At 33.2% G+C, this 15,933-nt stretch overlaps 1 protein-coding gene across 5 annotated transcripts in view; it reads right to left on the bottom strand.

The window, feature by feature from the left end:
* Positions 1 to 15,933, bottom strand: part of SEC23A (SEC23 homolog A, COPII coat complex component) — a 52,083-nt gene that overhangs the window by 20,309 nt on the left and 15,841 nt on the right. For all 5 annotated transcript variants that reach the window (XM_079119617.1, XM_079119618.1, XM_079119616.1 and 2 more), the window contains 6 exons: positions 14,517 to 14,675; positions 12,831 to 12,946; positions 8,067 to 8,190; positions 6,360 to 6,440; positions 4,919 to 5,008; positions 3,217 to 3,323 (listed from right to left, as the gene is read on the bottom strand). In XM_079119617.1, coding sequence (XP_078975743.1) covers positions 3,217 to 3,323; positions 4,919 to 5,008; positions 6,360 to 6,440; positions 8,067 to 8,190; positions 12,831 to 12,946; positions 14,517 to 14,675 — 677 coding nt within the window. The remainder of the gene's footprint in view (positions 1 to 3,216; positions 3,324 to 4,918; positions 5,009 to 6,359; positions 6,441 to 8,066; positions 8,191 to 12,830; positions 12,947 to 14,516; positions 14,676 to 15,933) is intronic.

The following is a 15,933-nucleotide window of genomic DNA, read 5'->3' as shown; positions in this document are numbered from 1 at the left end:
CTTTCTTATAAAAATATAATGGTTCAATATTAGAAATACATTATCAAGTAAACACATGAAAATGTGCTAATTATAACTTGTTAATTATAACAAAATTTGATCCAGAAAGTCCAAATTTTCTGACACTATAAAATTTGTCTTCTGTATTGCCAATATTCTTTTACCATAATTCTTACTAGTTTCAAATCAAACTTTCTAGATCAAAGTTATTTTCTATATGAAAAATAGGGTAACTATTTTCTCAGGAGGCTGAGTTTTAATTCTACATGGTTTATTCACTTAACAAAAATACTTGTCAAGGCCCCTAAAGTCATGTTTCTAGTAAATGAAGAAAATAATAAACCCTTACTATTGAAAATAGTCAAGATAACTTAACCTGAAAAGGAGACTTTGGTGCAACACAATGCTATAGAAAGGCGCCACGTACATAATATCTCTACTAATATTGTGCCAACAAGTTGAAATAAACCCATGAAATTTCTTTTAAAAAAAAAAATCCCTTTATTTTGAAAGGCTAACCTAACTTCTTTAAATTTTTCATTTTAAAAATATATCAGGGCTGGGGATATAGCTCAGTTGGTAGAGTGCCTGCCTCACATGCACAAGGCCCTGGGTTCAATCTCCAGGACCAAAAAAAAAAAAAAAAAATTCAAGCATAAAAGCTGTAACAGGAGTAGAATAAACTCCTCTATACCCATCACCTAGATCCATCAGTATAATAAACTTTTCTATACCCATCACCTAGATCTATCAGTTGTTATCATTTTAACACATTTGCTTTATCATTTTTCTCTTTATACGAAAATTTTTTCTTTTATAGAACTTTTGGAGCTTAAGTTGGAGATTTATTCCCCTTCCCTAAATACTTTAGTGTTTATTTCTTAAGAACAAGAAAATTATATTATAACCCAAGTCAATGATCACATTCATGAAATTTAACACTAAAACAATGCCATAATCCCACATCATATAGACCATATTCAAATTTCTCCAACTGACTCAATCATGTTCTCTATGCAAGTTTTTCTCCTACACAGGGTCTTATCCAGGATCACATGCTGGCTTTAGTTATAATATCTCTTCAGTATTCTCTAATCTGAACCAGTTACTCATACTTGTATTCTAAGACATTTTTAAAGAGTGTTAACCAGTAGCTTTGCAAAATATTCCTCGATTTGTTAAGTCTAGTTTTTCCTTAAGCAAATGTTTTGAATGTCCAATTTAACCTACATATGCATGTGTATACACACATGCATTAAGGGGTCATAAACAAATTGACAGGTGTACCAAGAATCAGTACTTATAAGTTCCTAATTTGAAATCTGAACAAATCAAAGGGAATGCTCAGTTCATACTTTTCTTCAAATTAATAATGAATTTCAAAACAAAGCAATGTAACAGCAGGAAACAATCTATGTATAATCCTACGCTAAGTAATAGATCATCCAATACAACCAACATTCAGTTCAGACACTGGGCTCAGGATTTCAAGAACAAAGCTGAAGTTTAAAAATAATTTAGTTGCCAAGCACAGTGGCACATGCCTGTAATCCCAGTGGCTCGGGAGGCTGAGGCAGGAGGATCACAAGTTTAGAGCCAGCCTCAGCAATTTAGCAAGGCCCTGAGCAATCCAGCAAGACCCTGTCTCTAAATAAGGTATAAAAAGGACTGGGGATGTGGCTCAGTGGTTAAGTGGTTAATCCCTGGTACCAAAAAATTAATTAATTAATTATTAATTATAATAATATTTAATAAAATAAAGAGCTACTAATGCCTTTGCTGTTCATTTTCTAGGCCATGCCTAAATTGGATAAATTTAATTCAGTCAATACTTTCTCCATTTAGGCAATCAAGTTCAAGACAAACAGAAATGGAGAGTAAAAGCCTATTTACTCCTAGATTCACCTCATCCAAGAAATCTTTTCCTGGCTAACTTCATTCCATGATTAGTGTCTATTTTTTATGTTTCACAAATAGTTATATACAGAAAGATATTAAAATAGATAAGAAATAATTAATTCTTAATACAAAGAGGCACTAAATTCAGTTTCAATTTGTCATCTTGGCAAATACTGTGTAAAGAACATATGACCAAATATATGCCTTATTCAGAGAATCTATTATACAGATAATAAAAAAATTATCTGTTATGTCTAACTATTCCCCTCTGAAGATTCTGCCTACATCAATAAATTCAGACAAGACCATGTTACACAAAACACTACCTTATAATCTTAAATACTAGACACTTTACCTTGTGTGCTCTTAACAGGTGCTGGTCAAAGTGGGATGTATGAACTAGCTCTCATTTCCCATGAGATAAGAATACAAACTAAGACTTTCAGAAAATTTTGAGCAAATCAACAAAATAATTTCATATCTAATGAATCTATTAATAAAAAATAGAAACTGTTTTGAATGACTTTAAAATCTCATTTTCCTAGTAATTCACTTTTATTGTATTTACTAAAAGTATTTGTTCCCAAAGGATCAAAAGGAAAAACAAAACAAAACAAAACAAAACACTGGCCTTTTAGCATAGACCATTTGAAGATGAGCCTATATGATGGTGAGCCTACACCATCATATAAAGACCAAGTCTGTTCAAGTCTCTTGCATTCACTCTCCTCTAACAGTACCACAAAACAGAAGCTAGACAAAGACGTGAAAAATGAATTAAATAACTAATAGTTAAGAATTTTATTATCCATTGAAAAATAATGCTATTAATCTCTGCACTATATTATTAAGTACATATATTTTCATATGTGTATGCATTGACTTATATACAGAGATAGATACAGATTTAGATATATATAGATGTAGATATTACTGCCTATTAAAGGAAAATGTTTGATTTTCCCTGTCCTGTCTCATGGGTATGAGGTAAATAAAAAATATTTTGAAGAGTATGTCTCAGGAGTACTCTTTTAAAATTGCTCTTACAGTTCTCATCAATCAATAGTCTAACAAATAAAATGGTTTTGAAAGAAATAAAATGCTGTTTATTGTAAATGTTCACATTCTACTCATAAGTGTCTCCCACTTGAATCCCACAGAAATTCAATTTGGAATCATGACCTAAATAGTTTTGATGTGTAAATTAAGTCTTTAAGAAATAAAATTTATAGGCTGGGAATACAGCTCAGTGGTAGAGCGCTTACTTAGCATACCTAGGTTTGATCCTAACACCACCACAAAAAAAATACAACTTACTTCCTAGCAATGGTGGTCACTCGGATGCGTCTCTGCCCACTTGAATGCTGATACTGGGTCACAAACTGGATTGCACCCCGTCCTCCTTGAGGAATTGGAGCATTATGCTGTGTAAAAATAAATGAGTAAAAACAAAATAAAATTGACTATGTTACTACCATAGACTACCTATTCTCTAGTAGTAATAAAATTGATTCAAAAATTTTTAAAAGTCTCCCATCAAGCAAAAGCCAGGACGAGACAGCTTCACTGCTCAATTCTAACAAACATCTAAAGAAGAACTAATACCAATTCTTTTCAAAATATTCCAGAAAACTGAAGAGGAAAGAGGTCTTCCAAATGGAGACCAGTATTGCCCTGAAACCAAAATCAAAAAGGATGCAACAAAAACTGATAACTACAGGTCAATGTTCCTAATGAACAATGATGCAAAAATTCTAAACAAAATAATAGCAAACCAAATTAAAGAGCAAATTAAAGCCAGGCATGGTAGTACACACCTGTAATCCCAGCAGCTCAGGAGGCCACAGCAGGAGGATCACAAGTTCAAAGTCAACCTCTACAATTTAATGAGGCTCTAAACAATTCAGTGAGACCCCCATCCCTAAATAAAATGTGAAAAAGGGCTACAGATGTGGCTCAGTGGTTGAGTGCCCCTGGGTTCACCCCCAGTACAAAAAAAAAAAAAAAAAAAAAGAAGAGCAAATTAAAAAGAGGGATTCTTCTCAGGAATACATGAACTGGCTCAACATAAACAAATAAATAAATGTCATCGAGAGAATGAAGGATAAAAACTATATGATCACCTCAATAGATGAAGAAAAAGCAATGCGATAAAATTCAAAATCCCTTTATAGTTAAAACACTGAACAAATTAGGTACAGAAGGAACATACCTCAACATGAAGGCATATTAACAACCCCTTAGTTAACATCATACTGAAAGGTAGAAAGGTGAAAGCTTTCTAAGATCTAGAATGAGATAAGGATGCTCACTTTCACATTTTTATTCAACACAATATTTGAAGTATGCCTAGAGCAATCAGGCAAGAGAAGGAAATCAAGGGCATACAAACTGAAAATGAAGAAGTCAAAAGTGTCACTGTTGGCAAACAACACCATCTTTCTCAAATGCAGAAAATCCTAAATACTACACAAAAAAACTATTAGAACTAATAAATAAATTCAGCAAAGTTGGATAAAAAATTAACATACAAAAATCAGCAACATTGCTATATACAAATGGCAGTTTATCTGAAATAGAAAACAAGGGCTGGGGATGTAGCTCCGTGGTAGCGTGCTTGCCTAGCATGCAAAAGGCCCTGGGTTCAGTCCCCAGCAACACAAAAAAAGAAAAAGAAATAGAAAGCAGTCCCATTTATAATAATTGCTACAAAGAAAATGATATATCTATGAATAAATGTGATCAAAGAGGTGAAAGATTTTTACAATGAAAACTATAAAATGTTGATGAAAGAAATTAAGCAAGCTAAAACAAATGGAAAGATAACTGTGTTCATGGACTAGAAGAATTAATATCATTAAAATGTCCATGCTACCCAAGGTTATCTCAGATTCACTGCTATTCCTATAAAATACCTATGACATTCTTCACAGAACTAGAAAAAGCAATACTAAAATTCATATGAAATATCCATGACCTAAATTAAATATGTTCAATATTCAAATATAGAAAGTCATACCTGATTAACAACTTCAAAGTATATAGCTAAGGTTGTAGTGGGACTGAGTCCACATATCTTCCACTGACAAGTGCCACCCGTTCCAATCTCCTGTAAAAACGAAATACAATATGCATGAAAGCCAGAGAACATAATTTATTAGTATAAATTAAGGACAAAAATCTCCAGTAAGAAAAAACATTTCAAGTTTCGAACTAACTCATTGCATGTTAAAAGCTTAAGAGTTGCAGGGCCTATAATCCTAGCAACTCAGGAAGCTGACAGGAGGATCACAAATTCAAGGCTAGCAACTTAGCAAGGCCATAAACAATTTAGTGAGATCCTGTCTTAAAAGTTCAAAAACAATAAAAAAGGGTTGGGGATGTAGCTCAGTAGTAAAGTGCCATGGGTTCAATCCCCTGTACCAAAAAATAAATAAACTTAAGAGTTTTTGAAAACCATATCACAAATATATCATGAAATAAAATTAATCAATTTTTAAAGTAATAAAACTATAAGGCAATTAGGATATTAGTCACAAAATTTAAAAAGTATTGATACAAGGTCTTTCTTAAAAGCATATGCCATTTAATAAAGTAAGTAACCAATATTATTTTTCTATTTCCACTATTTGATCTGTGTAAAGAGATATAAATTTTAACACATAATACATGCATATAAGAAAAAAATCCTCTTGATTAGAATTATGTCTGAATTCCAAGAAAACTGAGATACAGATCTTCAACATGCAAACTGCTTATAATTTTGTAACCTGTAACAATTTTGTAACTGTCATTTTTAATGCTGATTACCCACTTCGTGTGTATTTATCCCATCAGCTAGAACTTTTTAGTGCATTATACCACTACGAGATGGGATAAAGACAAAGAAAGTAAGTGAAACTTAAATCTGGTTAATCTGGTTACTTTGTTGGAAATTCTGGTTTAACAAAAATCTATTTGTGATCAAGTTTGACTTTCAAATCACGAGTTTTTTCAGGATTTTTGTTTGTTCGTTTGCATGTTTTTAAGGCACACTGGTCCAGGAACAACTTGGACATTAAAGATATAAAACTGGTAACAGTAAAAAGTTTTAACTTTAGAATGGATGGGAAAGGGTATGTGAAAAAAGCAACCATAAACAGAAGCATATCAGCAAAAAACAAACCACAACAGGTCCTACAACAATTTCAAAAAAGAATGCCACACCAAATCTCTGTTGGTGCTGTCCTAAGAATTAACTGCTTTTTTGGTTTTTTTTTTTTTGGGTGCTGGGGATCGAACCCAGGGCCTTGTGCTTACAAGGCAAGCACTCTACCAACTGAGCTATCTCCCCAGCCCCCTTTTTTTTTGGGGGGTGCTGGGGATCGAACCCAGGGCCTTGTGCTTACAAGGCAAGCACTCTACCGACTGAGCTATCTCCCCAGCCCCTGTTTTTTTTTTAAAGAATAAAAGTGACTTACATTTTCAGACACACAGGGTCCTTTGGAATTGAGAGATACACAGGGTCCAATTGCTCCTGAAATCTTTATTTCCCTTGAAGTCTGAAAAACAAGAATACAATCTGGTTTCTTCAAAGATAAGTTCATATGTTCATTTCAAAGTATTTAAGAATGTAAGATATTCTTCCATATTTAAAACTGAAAAACCAATGAAAATATACTAACATTGAAAATAATTCATCACTGACCACTTGTCTGTTGATAACTCCCAAATTTAAAATACAGTTTAAATTTAATTTTACTTCTCCATTTCCATCAGCCTATAGAGGTCTCCCTCTGGAAATCTCACCCTGGATTCAAACTTACACCATACTCAAAATTCATATGCATTAATCCAAAATCATACACATCATCTTCTGGTTTTCCTCCCAAATAAAAATCTTGTCCAGATTGGTCTCTCCAGTCTCTACTGTCACCAAAATTTAACCTATCACATTACCTTCTATCTAAAAAAAATGTAGAAATCCTATTTATTTTCTTGTATGAACTTCTTTTTCATGCCTTATTCTGAACAGATAAATCTTACCGAAGACAGTATTCACTATACTACAATGATTTCTGCAGACAAATGCATCTCCAAAGTATAACCAATCTACATAATTAAAACTATTTCTCTTATATTCCAATAAAAACTATACACTTTCACTGGACATTTTTGTCAAACATTTCATATTGATTCTCACCTCTCTGCCTCTCCCTACACTGGGCTCCTGAAAAAAATGCATTTTCCTCCCATCTTTCAAAAACTGTAGGATACTCCCCTAAGATAAATTGTACCCTACATGCATTCATTTTTCTTCCCTAAACTTTTATAATCTGTTATTCAATCTATCACATCAGTTAGTCTTTTCTTTCTATCCTATGACAAGACTATACCTTAGATATCTCTTGACATCTCACTTTTTTTTTTTCCAGAGCCAAAGAACAAACTCACCTTGCACATGTTAGGGTAAGGGCTCTGTCACTGAGCTAAATCCCCACACCCATTTCTTGACATCTCTATAATTTTTTAGCATTATGCTGGATATATAGCAAGCATTCAATACAATTAACAAGATTAATAAATACTTAATGAATATTAAAAATCAGTGCTTATAATATACATGTAACTAACACAAACCCTTTAGGTTTTTGAATGCAAATTTGAAAATGAATAATAGAATTTTATAACAACTGACTAACCACAAAATTATTGTCAAATCTTAAATGACACAGAATAGTTTATCTTAAGTTAGATAATTGCTCCATTTAAAAAAACTAGCACTAAAAAGATCAAACACACTTAAAAAGTTAAACCCAATGTAAAGAAACAATAGAAAGGTAAAAGAAATTTTACTTATATAATTCTACTTTCTAACAATTGTTCAGAAATGCTCGATCTCATTGTACTTTAAATGGTACCTGTTTTTCAAGTGAACAAAATCTCTAACTCAAGTTTCAAATAAGAGGCTGGGGATGTAATTCAGTAGCAGAGCACTTGACTAACATGTATGAGGCCCTGGGTTCTATCCCCAGCACCACAAAAACAAAACAAAAAAATTTCAATATAAAATAACCACTATTTTTTTAAAGCCTACTGAATTTGATTAATGATATTTTAAAATTACGATCAAGACTACAATTTCTGTCTTGATAAACATATCACACATGGCAAGTTTTGGTTCTTACCTTTATTTCTAATGTACCACCAAAGCCCATTTTAAACTGTCCGTGCATATCTTTGGTAAAGACTCTTTGAAAAGTTTGTTTGAATAAGGAAGTGTTGAAAGAATCACCCATTACCATGTATCCACTACATGGAAAGAACAAAACAATGTATGAGCCACAGTAAAATGGATTCATGTGTTACCAGAAAATAAATTACCTCTCAAGAGTACCAATAAATTTTAAAGATATTTCCCAAAATGTTTAAGACTCAACTATATATGAGAATATCCTTACTCTACAAATAATCTTAATTCTGAGTGGATCTGAATGCCCCTAATACTTGCAATCTGTCCTCAGCGATTTTTTTAAATTCTGCCTTAAATAACAACACATTCACATATTAAAAATGCAAAAGGCACAAAATGCTATACAGTGACAAATGTGTTTCTCTCACCACTGCCTCCCAGTTCTGCATATTGGCAAAGATACCTGACATTTTACAGCATATATTTTCATTCTTTTTTTTTTTTTTCTGGCAGTACTGGGAACAGAACCCAGCAGTGCTCTACCAAGGAGCTATACCCCCAGCCCTTTTTTTGTTTTATTTTGAACCAGGTTCTTGCTAAATTGCCCAGGCTGGCCTTGAACTTGTGATCCTCCTGCTTCAGTCTCCCAAATTGCTGGGATTACAGACATGCACCACCATGCCCAGGACATCCTCATTCCTAAAAACAAATGTGCAAGTTTATGTGGGGTGTGTGTGTATGTGTATGTGTGTGTGTGTGTGTGTGTGTGTGTGTGTGTGTGTGTGTGTGTGTGTGTGTCACATTGAACTTTCCAGTGTCATAACCAGGGAATGAGAATAGAGGGACGTATTAAGGGAACATTTTCTCTTTATACATTTATGCATTGTTTAAATTTTTTTTACAGGCTCACTTTGGCAGCAAGAGTACAGAGTATACATTAGAAAATTATACTGAAGAGACTTGCACAGAAGATAAGTTCCGTGAGGGCAGATGTTTTATGTTTGGTTCTTTGCTGTATTTCTAGTCCCTTGAACAGTTTGCCAGGATAGAGCTCAATGGAGCATTTGCCTAGCATATATACAAAGTCCCAAGTTCAATCCCCCAGCACTGCAAAGAAAAAAAATAAGACTGTTGCTACATAGTTGGTACTCATTAATATTTATTAAATGAACTAACTAAATAAACCTGAGAAATGAATTGACATACCTGAGTTTCTTAAAACCTAACAAAATTATCTCAAAAGTAATAACTATCAATGGAAGAAGAGGGAACACTTCCCAATTTATCCCATGAAGCTAACACCAAACAAAAGACATCATAAGAAATCTATAGCTTAATATGCCCTGTGAAGATAGATGCGAGAATTCTCAAGAAAATACTAACAAGTTGAATCTGACTATAAAAAGGGTTATATGACCATGACCACATGAGATTTAACCCAGGAATGTAAGGCAGACTTAAAAACAAAAATCAGAGGTAGAGGTTATAGCTCAGTAGTAAAGTGCTTGCCTACTATGTCCAAGGCTCTGGATTTGATGATGATGATGATGGTGGTGGTGGTGTAGAGGAGAAGGGGGAGGGGGGAAAGATTAAATGATTTCCCTCTAAGATTAAAAACAACACAGGATGTCCACTAACGCCTTTTTAATTCAACATTGTGTTGCACATTCTATCCAGAAAAATTAGATAGGCATCAAGATGAAAGGAAGAAGTGACATGGTCTTATATATAGAAATTCCTAAAAAGTTCACAAAAAAAAAATTGAAACTAATACACAAGCTCAGCAAGGCTGTCATATACAAGATCAATGTATAAAAACTGTGTTCCTAACACTAACAACACAAAAAGAGAATTAAGGAAACAATTCCATTTGTAATAGCATTAATAATAAAATACTTAGGAATATAAATTTAACAAAAATATAAAACTGGTTCACTGAAACCCAGAAAACACTTCAAAGACTTTTTAAGAGATTTAAATAAAAAGAAAGGCATTCCTTGTTCACAGACACAACAACACTTAAGATAACGACACTCTCAAAAAAATTAAAGGGATACAAATAGGAAAAGAAGTTAAATTATCTGTTTGTTAATGACAAAATCCTGTATCTAGAAAACCCAAAAGACTCTACCAGCTGATAAATGAATTCAGCAAAATAGCAGGATACAAGATCAATACTCATAAACTTTCCTATACTTTCCTATATTGATAATACTCAATAACTTTCCTATACTTCAACAGTGATTCTGTAAAATCAGGAAAAATCATCCCATTCACATTAATCTCAAAAAAAGAAAAGAAACGAAACTGGGAATTAATCTAACCAAGGAGGTGAAAGATCTCTGCGACTAAAATTATAGAACACTGAAGAAAGAAATTGAAGAAGACTTTAGAAGATGAAAAGACCTCTCAAGCTCTTGGGAGAAGCAGAAGTAATACTGTCAAAATGGCCATACTACTAAAAGTAATATACACATTCAAAGCATCCCCTTCAAAATACGAATGACATTCTTCACAGAACTAGAAAAAAAACAGTTCTAAATTCATTTGGAAAAATAAAAGACCCAGAATATCCAAAGCAATCCTGAGCAAGAAGAGTGATACAGGAGGCATCACAATATCAGATCTCAAATTATACTACAGAGCTATAGGAACAAAAACAGCATCCAAATAGACATGAAGACCAATGGAATAGAATGTAAGACACAGAGATGAACACCCATACTTACAGCTATCTGATGTTTGACAAAAATATATGTTGGAGAAAAAACAGCCTTTTCAATAAATGGTTCTGGGAAAACTGGATATGTATATACAGAAGAATGAAACTAGATCCCTGTCTCTCACACTGCACAATGTCTAAAGTGGAACAAAGACTTAGGAATCAGACTAGAAACCTGCAACTGCTAGAAGAAAACACAGGGTCAGCACCCCATCATATAGGTGCAGGCAAACTGCACTTAACAAGATTCCTAAAGCTCAAGAAATAAAACCAAGAATCAATAAGTGGGATGACATCAAATTAAAAAGTTTCTGCACAGCAAAGTAAACAATTAAGAGCATGAAGACAAAGCCTGAAGAATGGAAGAAATTCTTTGCCAGTTAGTCCTCTGACAAGGGGTTAGTATCCAGAATGTACCAAGAACTCCATAAGCTTAAGAACAAAATCAACTCCACATCTACATGTGTCTAAGAGAAACAAAAGCTCAATGTTAACCCAAAAACTTGCACACAATGTTCAAAAGCATGATCCATAATAACCAAAAAATGGCAATGAAACATTCATGACAGATTGATAAAATGTGGTATATCCATACAATAGCATATTAGTAAATGAAGTTGGACCCCTTCTTCCCTTTTTCTTCCACAATAAAAAGAAATAAAGCTGAGTGTGGTGATACAAGTCTAAAATCCAGCTGCCAGGGAAGCTGAGGAAGAAGGATCTCAAATTTGAAGACAGCCTAGGCAACTCAACAAGACCTTGCCTCAAAACCAAAATAAAATTTAGATAAAGGATTAGAGATAGTAGCTCTTTGGAAAAGTACTTGCCAGGCATATGTGAAGTCCTTGGTTCAAACCCCAGTACTACCAAAAAAAAAAAAATGCTGTTATGCCATAAATATGAATTAAACTTGAAAACATGCTAAGCGAAAGACCACAAATTATAGTATTCCATTTATATGAATTATACAGAATAGGGAATTCATGGTTGCCTAGGGCTCAGAGGGTAGGTTGGAAGGAATGGAGGATCTCTAATGGGTAGTGTCTCTGAGGTAATGCAAATGTTCTAAAATTAATTTATGCAATGGTTGTGCAATGTGTAAATACATTTTAAAAAAGTCACACTATACATTTTTAATTGGTAAGTTTTACGGTATGTGAATTATGTCTAAAAACTGTTAAAATAAAACAATGATTTTGGGATATCAAAATGAGCTTCTTAAACAGAACTTGCAGCTTTACAACATGATATTTTTAAAAATTACTTTTCCTGATTCATGAAAATTTAATATAAGTGAACATTTTTACAATTTCCCAGATAATGCAAGGATTTTTAAATATCCTAATTCCTTTACCCCTCTTTCAATGCTACTATTGTTGTGTATTTTAATTATATGTAATACAGCATAATTGTATGTATTTATTATTTTACATATTATTTAATTATAAATAATATTAAATACATGTTTATTATTTTAAAAGATATTATTACTTATGTTTTCAATGGTGAAAATTCATTTGAGTTGGCCTACTTGTTTACAGTTTCTAAAATAAAAATTTATGTTAGAATAATTTTGTATTTACAGAAAAGTTGCAAAATAGTTCATAGAGTTCTGCATATCACAATTCACATTATTGTGGAATACTGTGACAAGTGAGGAACCAACACTAATCCATAACTTCAGGCTTATCTGTGTCTAGAATCAGCTAATTCTCTAGGCCTAGAATCAGCTAATTCTCCCAGAACCCTTGATTACTTTTAGTAACCAAAATCTGGGCACTGGGTGTTCTCATTATTACTGTACTATCATTGCATATAGGCCCTTTCAACAGACAGAACTACTGTGTATACTAACATTATATTTTAGACAAAAATGTAAAGTAAGCTTTACAGAAGAAACATCAAACCATTAACAGAAGTTTCCCTCAAGTGGTAAGACAATGATTCTTTTATTTTCCTAAACTGTCATTATTGGTTTGTATTGTACACTGTCATCATGAATTTATAATTTCAAGTTATAAAAATTTAAATACATACCCAGTAAGGTTAGGACAGCATTTCATCTCCAGGAGACCTGTCTGATCTAATGCACATGCATAGATATCAATAACATGACCAGTCGTAGCAGCTCGATTAGCCAATGCTTCAAAATGCTATAAAAGATTTTTTAATTAAATCTAACATACAAACAATCATTCTATAAATATTTCTCTGTTGTCAAATCAAAATGATTTTAAGATTAAAAGAATAATACATAATTTAAATATGACTTATTCTTAAATTTCTAGCATGTCTCATAAAAATGATATAACTTCTAGAAGTCTGACACTTTCACATTATTTAAAAGCCACTAGTTCTAAATAAACCCATAAATGAAGCAAAATTTAAAGGCATACCAAACATCTTTCTATTCATCTGTCGACAAAGTAGAACAAGACAGAATTCTTTAATTCTTTTTTTTGGTTAAGTTCACACATAAGTAACAAAAACAAATAATACCAAAAGCAAAAAGATAAATAAATCTAAAACATTTTTTTGTAGCTCTAACCAAGAAAACCTGGAAGTTCTAAAGGGAAATCTGGCTGGGTACAGTGGCATACACCTGTAATCCCAGCTACTTAAGAGGCTAACACAGAAGGATCATAGGTTTGACACCAGCCTAGACAACTTCACAAGATCCTGTCTCAAAAAAATATATATAAAATAAAATAAAAATGCCTGGAATTTAGCTCAGTGGTAAAGTGCCCCTGGATTCAATTCCCAGTAGCAGAAGAAGAAAAAAGGAAATTAGTTATTAGGGAAAAAAAAAAAAGAACCTATTAAGATTGACAAAAATTGTGTCATTAATTACTTTTAAAAATTTAACAATGAATACCTAAAAAAGTATGATATAATACAACACAACTAAATTAAAACTGTGAATGCTGGAGAATTAAAAAAAAAAAAAAAAACTTACCAGGGACATACATTAACAAGCAAACCCATATAACAGAATCAAGCATCATCATATATTTGCACAAACTTGAAAAAAAAAATGAAGTTAGATGAACCGGAAACAACTCACAAGAAAATGATGAACCATTCAAACTACAAACAATGTACTTATCAAGAGGAAACATTAGGGTAGGTCGTGGTGGCACATGCCTATAATCCCAGACTTAGGAGTCTGAGGCAGGAGGATTCCTAATTCGAGGTCAGCCTCAGAAACTTAGCAAGGCCCTAAGCAACTGAGCAAGACCCTGTCTGAAAATTTTTAAAATATATATTTTTTTTATTTTTACACAGGTTCTCACTAAGTTGCCCAATGTGGCCTCAAACTTGTGATCCTCCTGTCTCAGCCTCCCAAGTTGCTAGGTTTACAGGTATGTACCCATGCCTGACTACAACTAAATTTTAAATATTGCAAACCAGAAGAACAATTACAACTTTCAAGGAAAAAACAAAGACTATTTCTCGGGTTCTAAACAGCAGTTATAGTATCAGGCTTCATGACACCAGATTTCTTTTTTTTTAGTTGTAGATGGACACAATACCTTTATTTATTTATTTTTATGTGGTGCTGAGAATCAAACCCAGTGCCTCACAAGTGCTAGGTACTGTATCACTGAGCTATAACCCCACTCCCACGACACCAGATTTCTATAGAAAAACATTATTCTTCCTCTCACATCAAAACAATACCTGTTTTCTAGTAAGGTAATAAGCCTTAAAAACAAAAATTACCTTGGTTCCCTTTTTAACATATTTGGCATTGTCTTTTTCAATGTCATGCCATGATCTTATAGGTGTCTTCAATTCGTCTCCAACAACCATTCCAGGTCCCTGAGTAGCAGGACCACCAATGAACATCATGATACGAGCACCAGTGTTGGGGAAAGTACACTATTGGAAAAAAGAAACTCATCAAAAGAGTTTAAAGGAAAATAAGAAATATATGGATATACGCATTCTGATATGCTATTTCAAGAAAAGCCGAAAGCATGTATTTTCTAAGAAATAACATAATTAAATGTTTAAAATGAAATTAAAACCAGGTGTTTGAAGTTTCTTTTGAAATTCTCTTCTAAACAGTAGTGTATTACTAATTTTCTTTCTTTTTTTTGCGGTACTGGGGATCGAACTCAGGGCCTTGTGTTTGCAAGGCAAGCACTCTACCAGCTGAGCTATCTCCCCAGCCCACTAATTTTAAAATAATCTACAGCCAGTAGTGCCTACGAACACAGACATCTCACCTGCTTAACTAGTGCCAAAGGAGTAGAAAGAAAAATAGAAGGCATCCTCGCATACGCTTTCATCTTTGTTATTTTATTGTTCCTTTTTTTTTTTAGCCCAGTGCAGGGGATCAAACCCAGGGCATTGCACATGATAGGCAAGTGCACTACCATAGAGTTAAACCCCTAGCCCCACAGAAAACAAGAGAAAAAGGGTGGGGATGTAGCTAAAACTACTTTTTACTTTTCATTTTTATGCATTCTTACATATTGTTTGGATGAAATCATGTTTATTACTTCCATAACTTTCTCAAAACTAGTTTAATAAACAAAAACACTTTTCATTTTGGTTATCTGAAATAACAGCAGTCATGTAAAAATGAAAAAAGGAAGAGCAAGAACAAATTAAAGTACACACACACACTTTTATAAAACTAAAGCACAAATAACATCCAAACTTTAAAATTTCTATAAGTTAAAGAAAAGGCAATAAATTTCCTGACCATCCCATCCTTTCACTGCAGTATTCACAAAGAACAAAGAAAGGTGATTAAATGGGTACAAATGGGAAGAAAAAAGAAAGAAACCAACAGGCCTAGAATGACAGCCAGATTCAAATAAAAACTTAATAAGAAATATTAAAGAAAAACCAGAAGATAACCAAGAGAATGAAAATGAAATAAAGAAGTAAAAAGATAAGCCAGGCATGGTGGTGGCACATGCCTGTAATCCCAGTGGCTTGGAAGGTGACAGAGGAGGATCACAAGTTCAATTTAGCTATGCCCTAATGAACTTAGCAAAACCTTGTCTCAAAATAAAAACTAAAGCCAAGCACAGCAGTACACACCCATAATCCCAGCAACTCAGGAAGCAGAGGCAGGAGGAGCACAAGTTTGAGGCCAGCCTCAGTAACTTAGCAAGACCCTGTC

The sequence above is a fragment of the Sciurus vulgaris genome (assembly GCF_902686455.1).
Source record: "Sciurus vulgaris genome assembly, chromosome: 2".
NCBI lineage: Eukaryota > Metazoa > Chordata > Mammalia > Rodentia > Sciuridae > Sciurus > Sciurus vulgaris.
The sequence above is the reverse complement of the archived record's forward strand: the minus strand, read 5'-3'. Positions and strand labels throughout refer to the sequence as shown.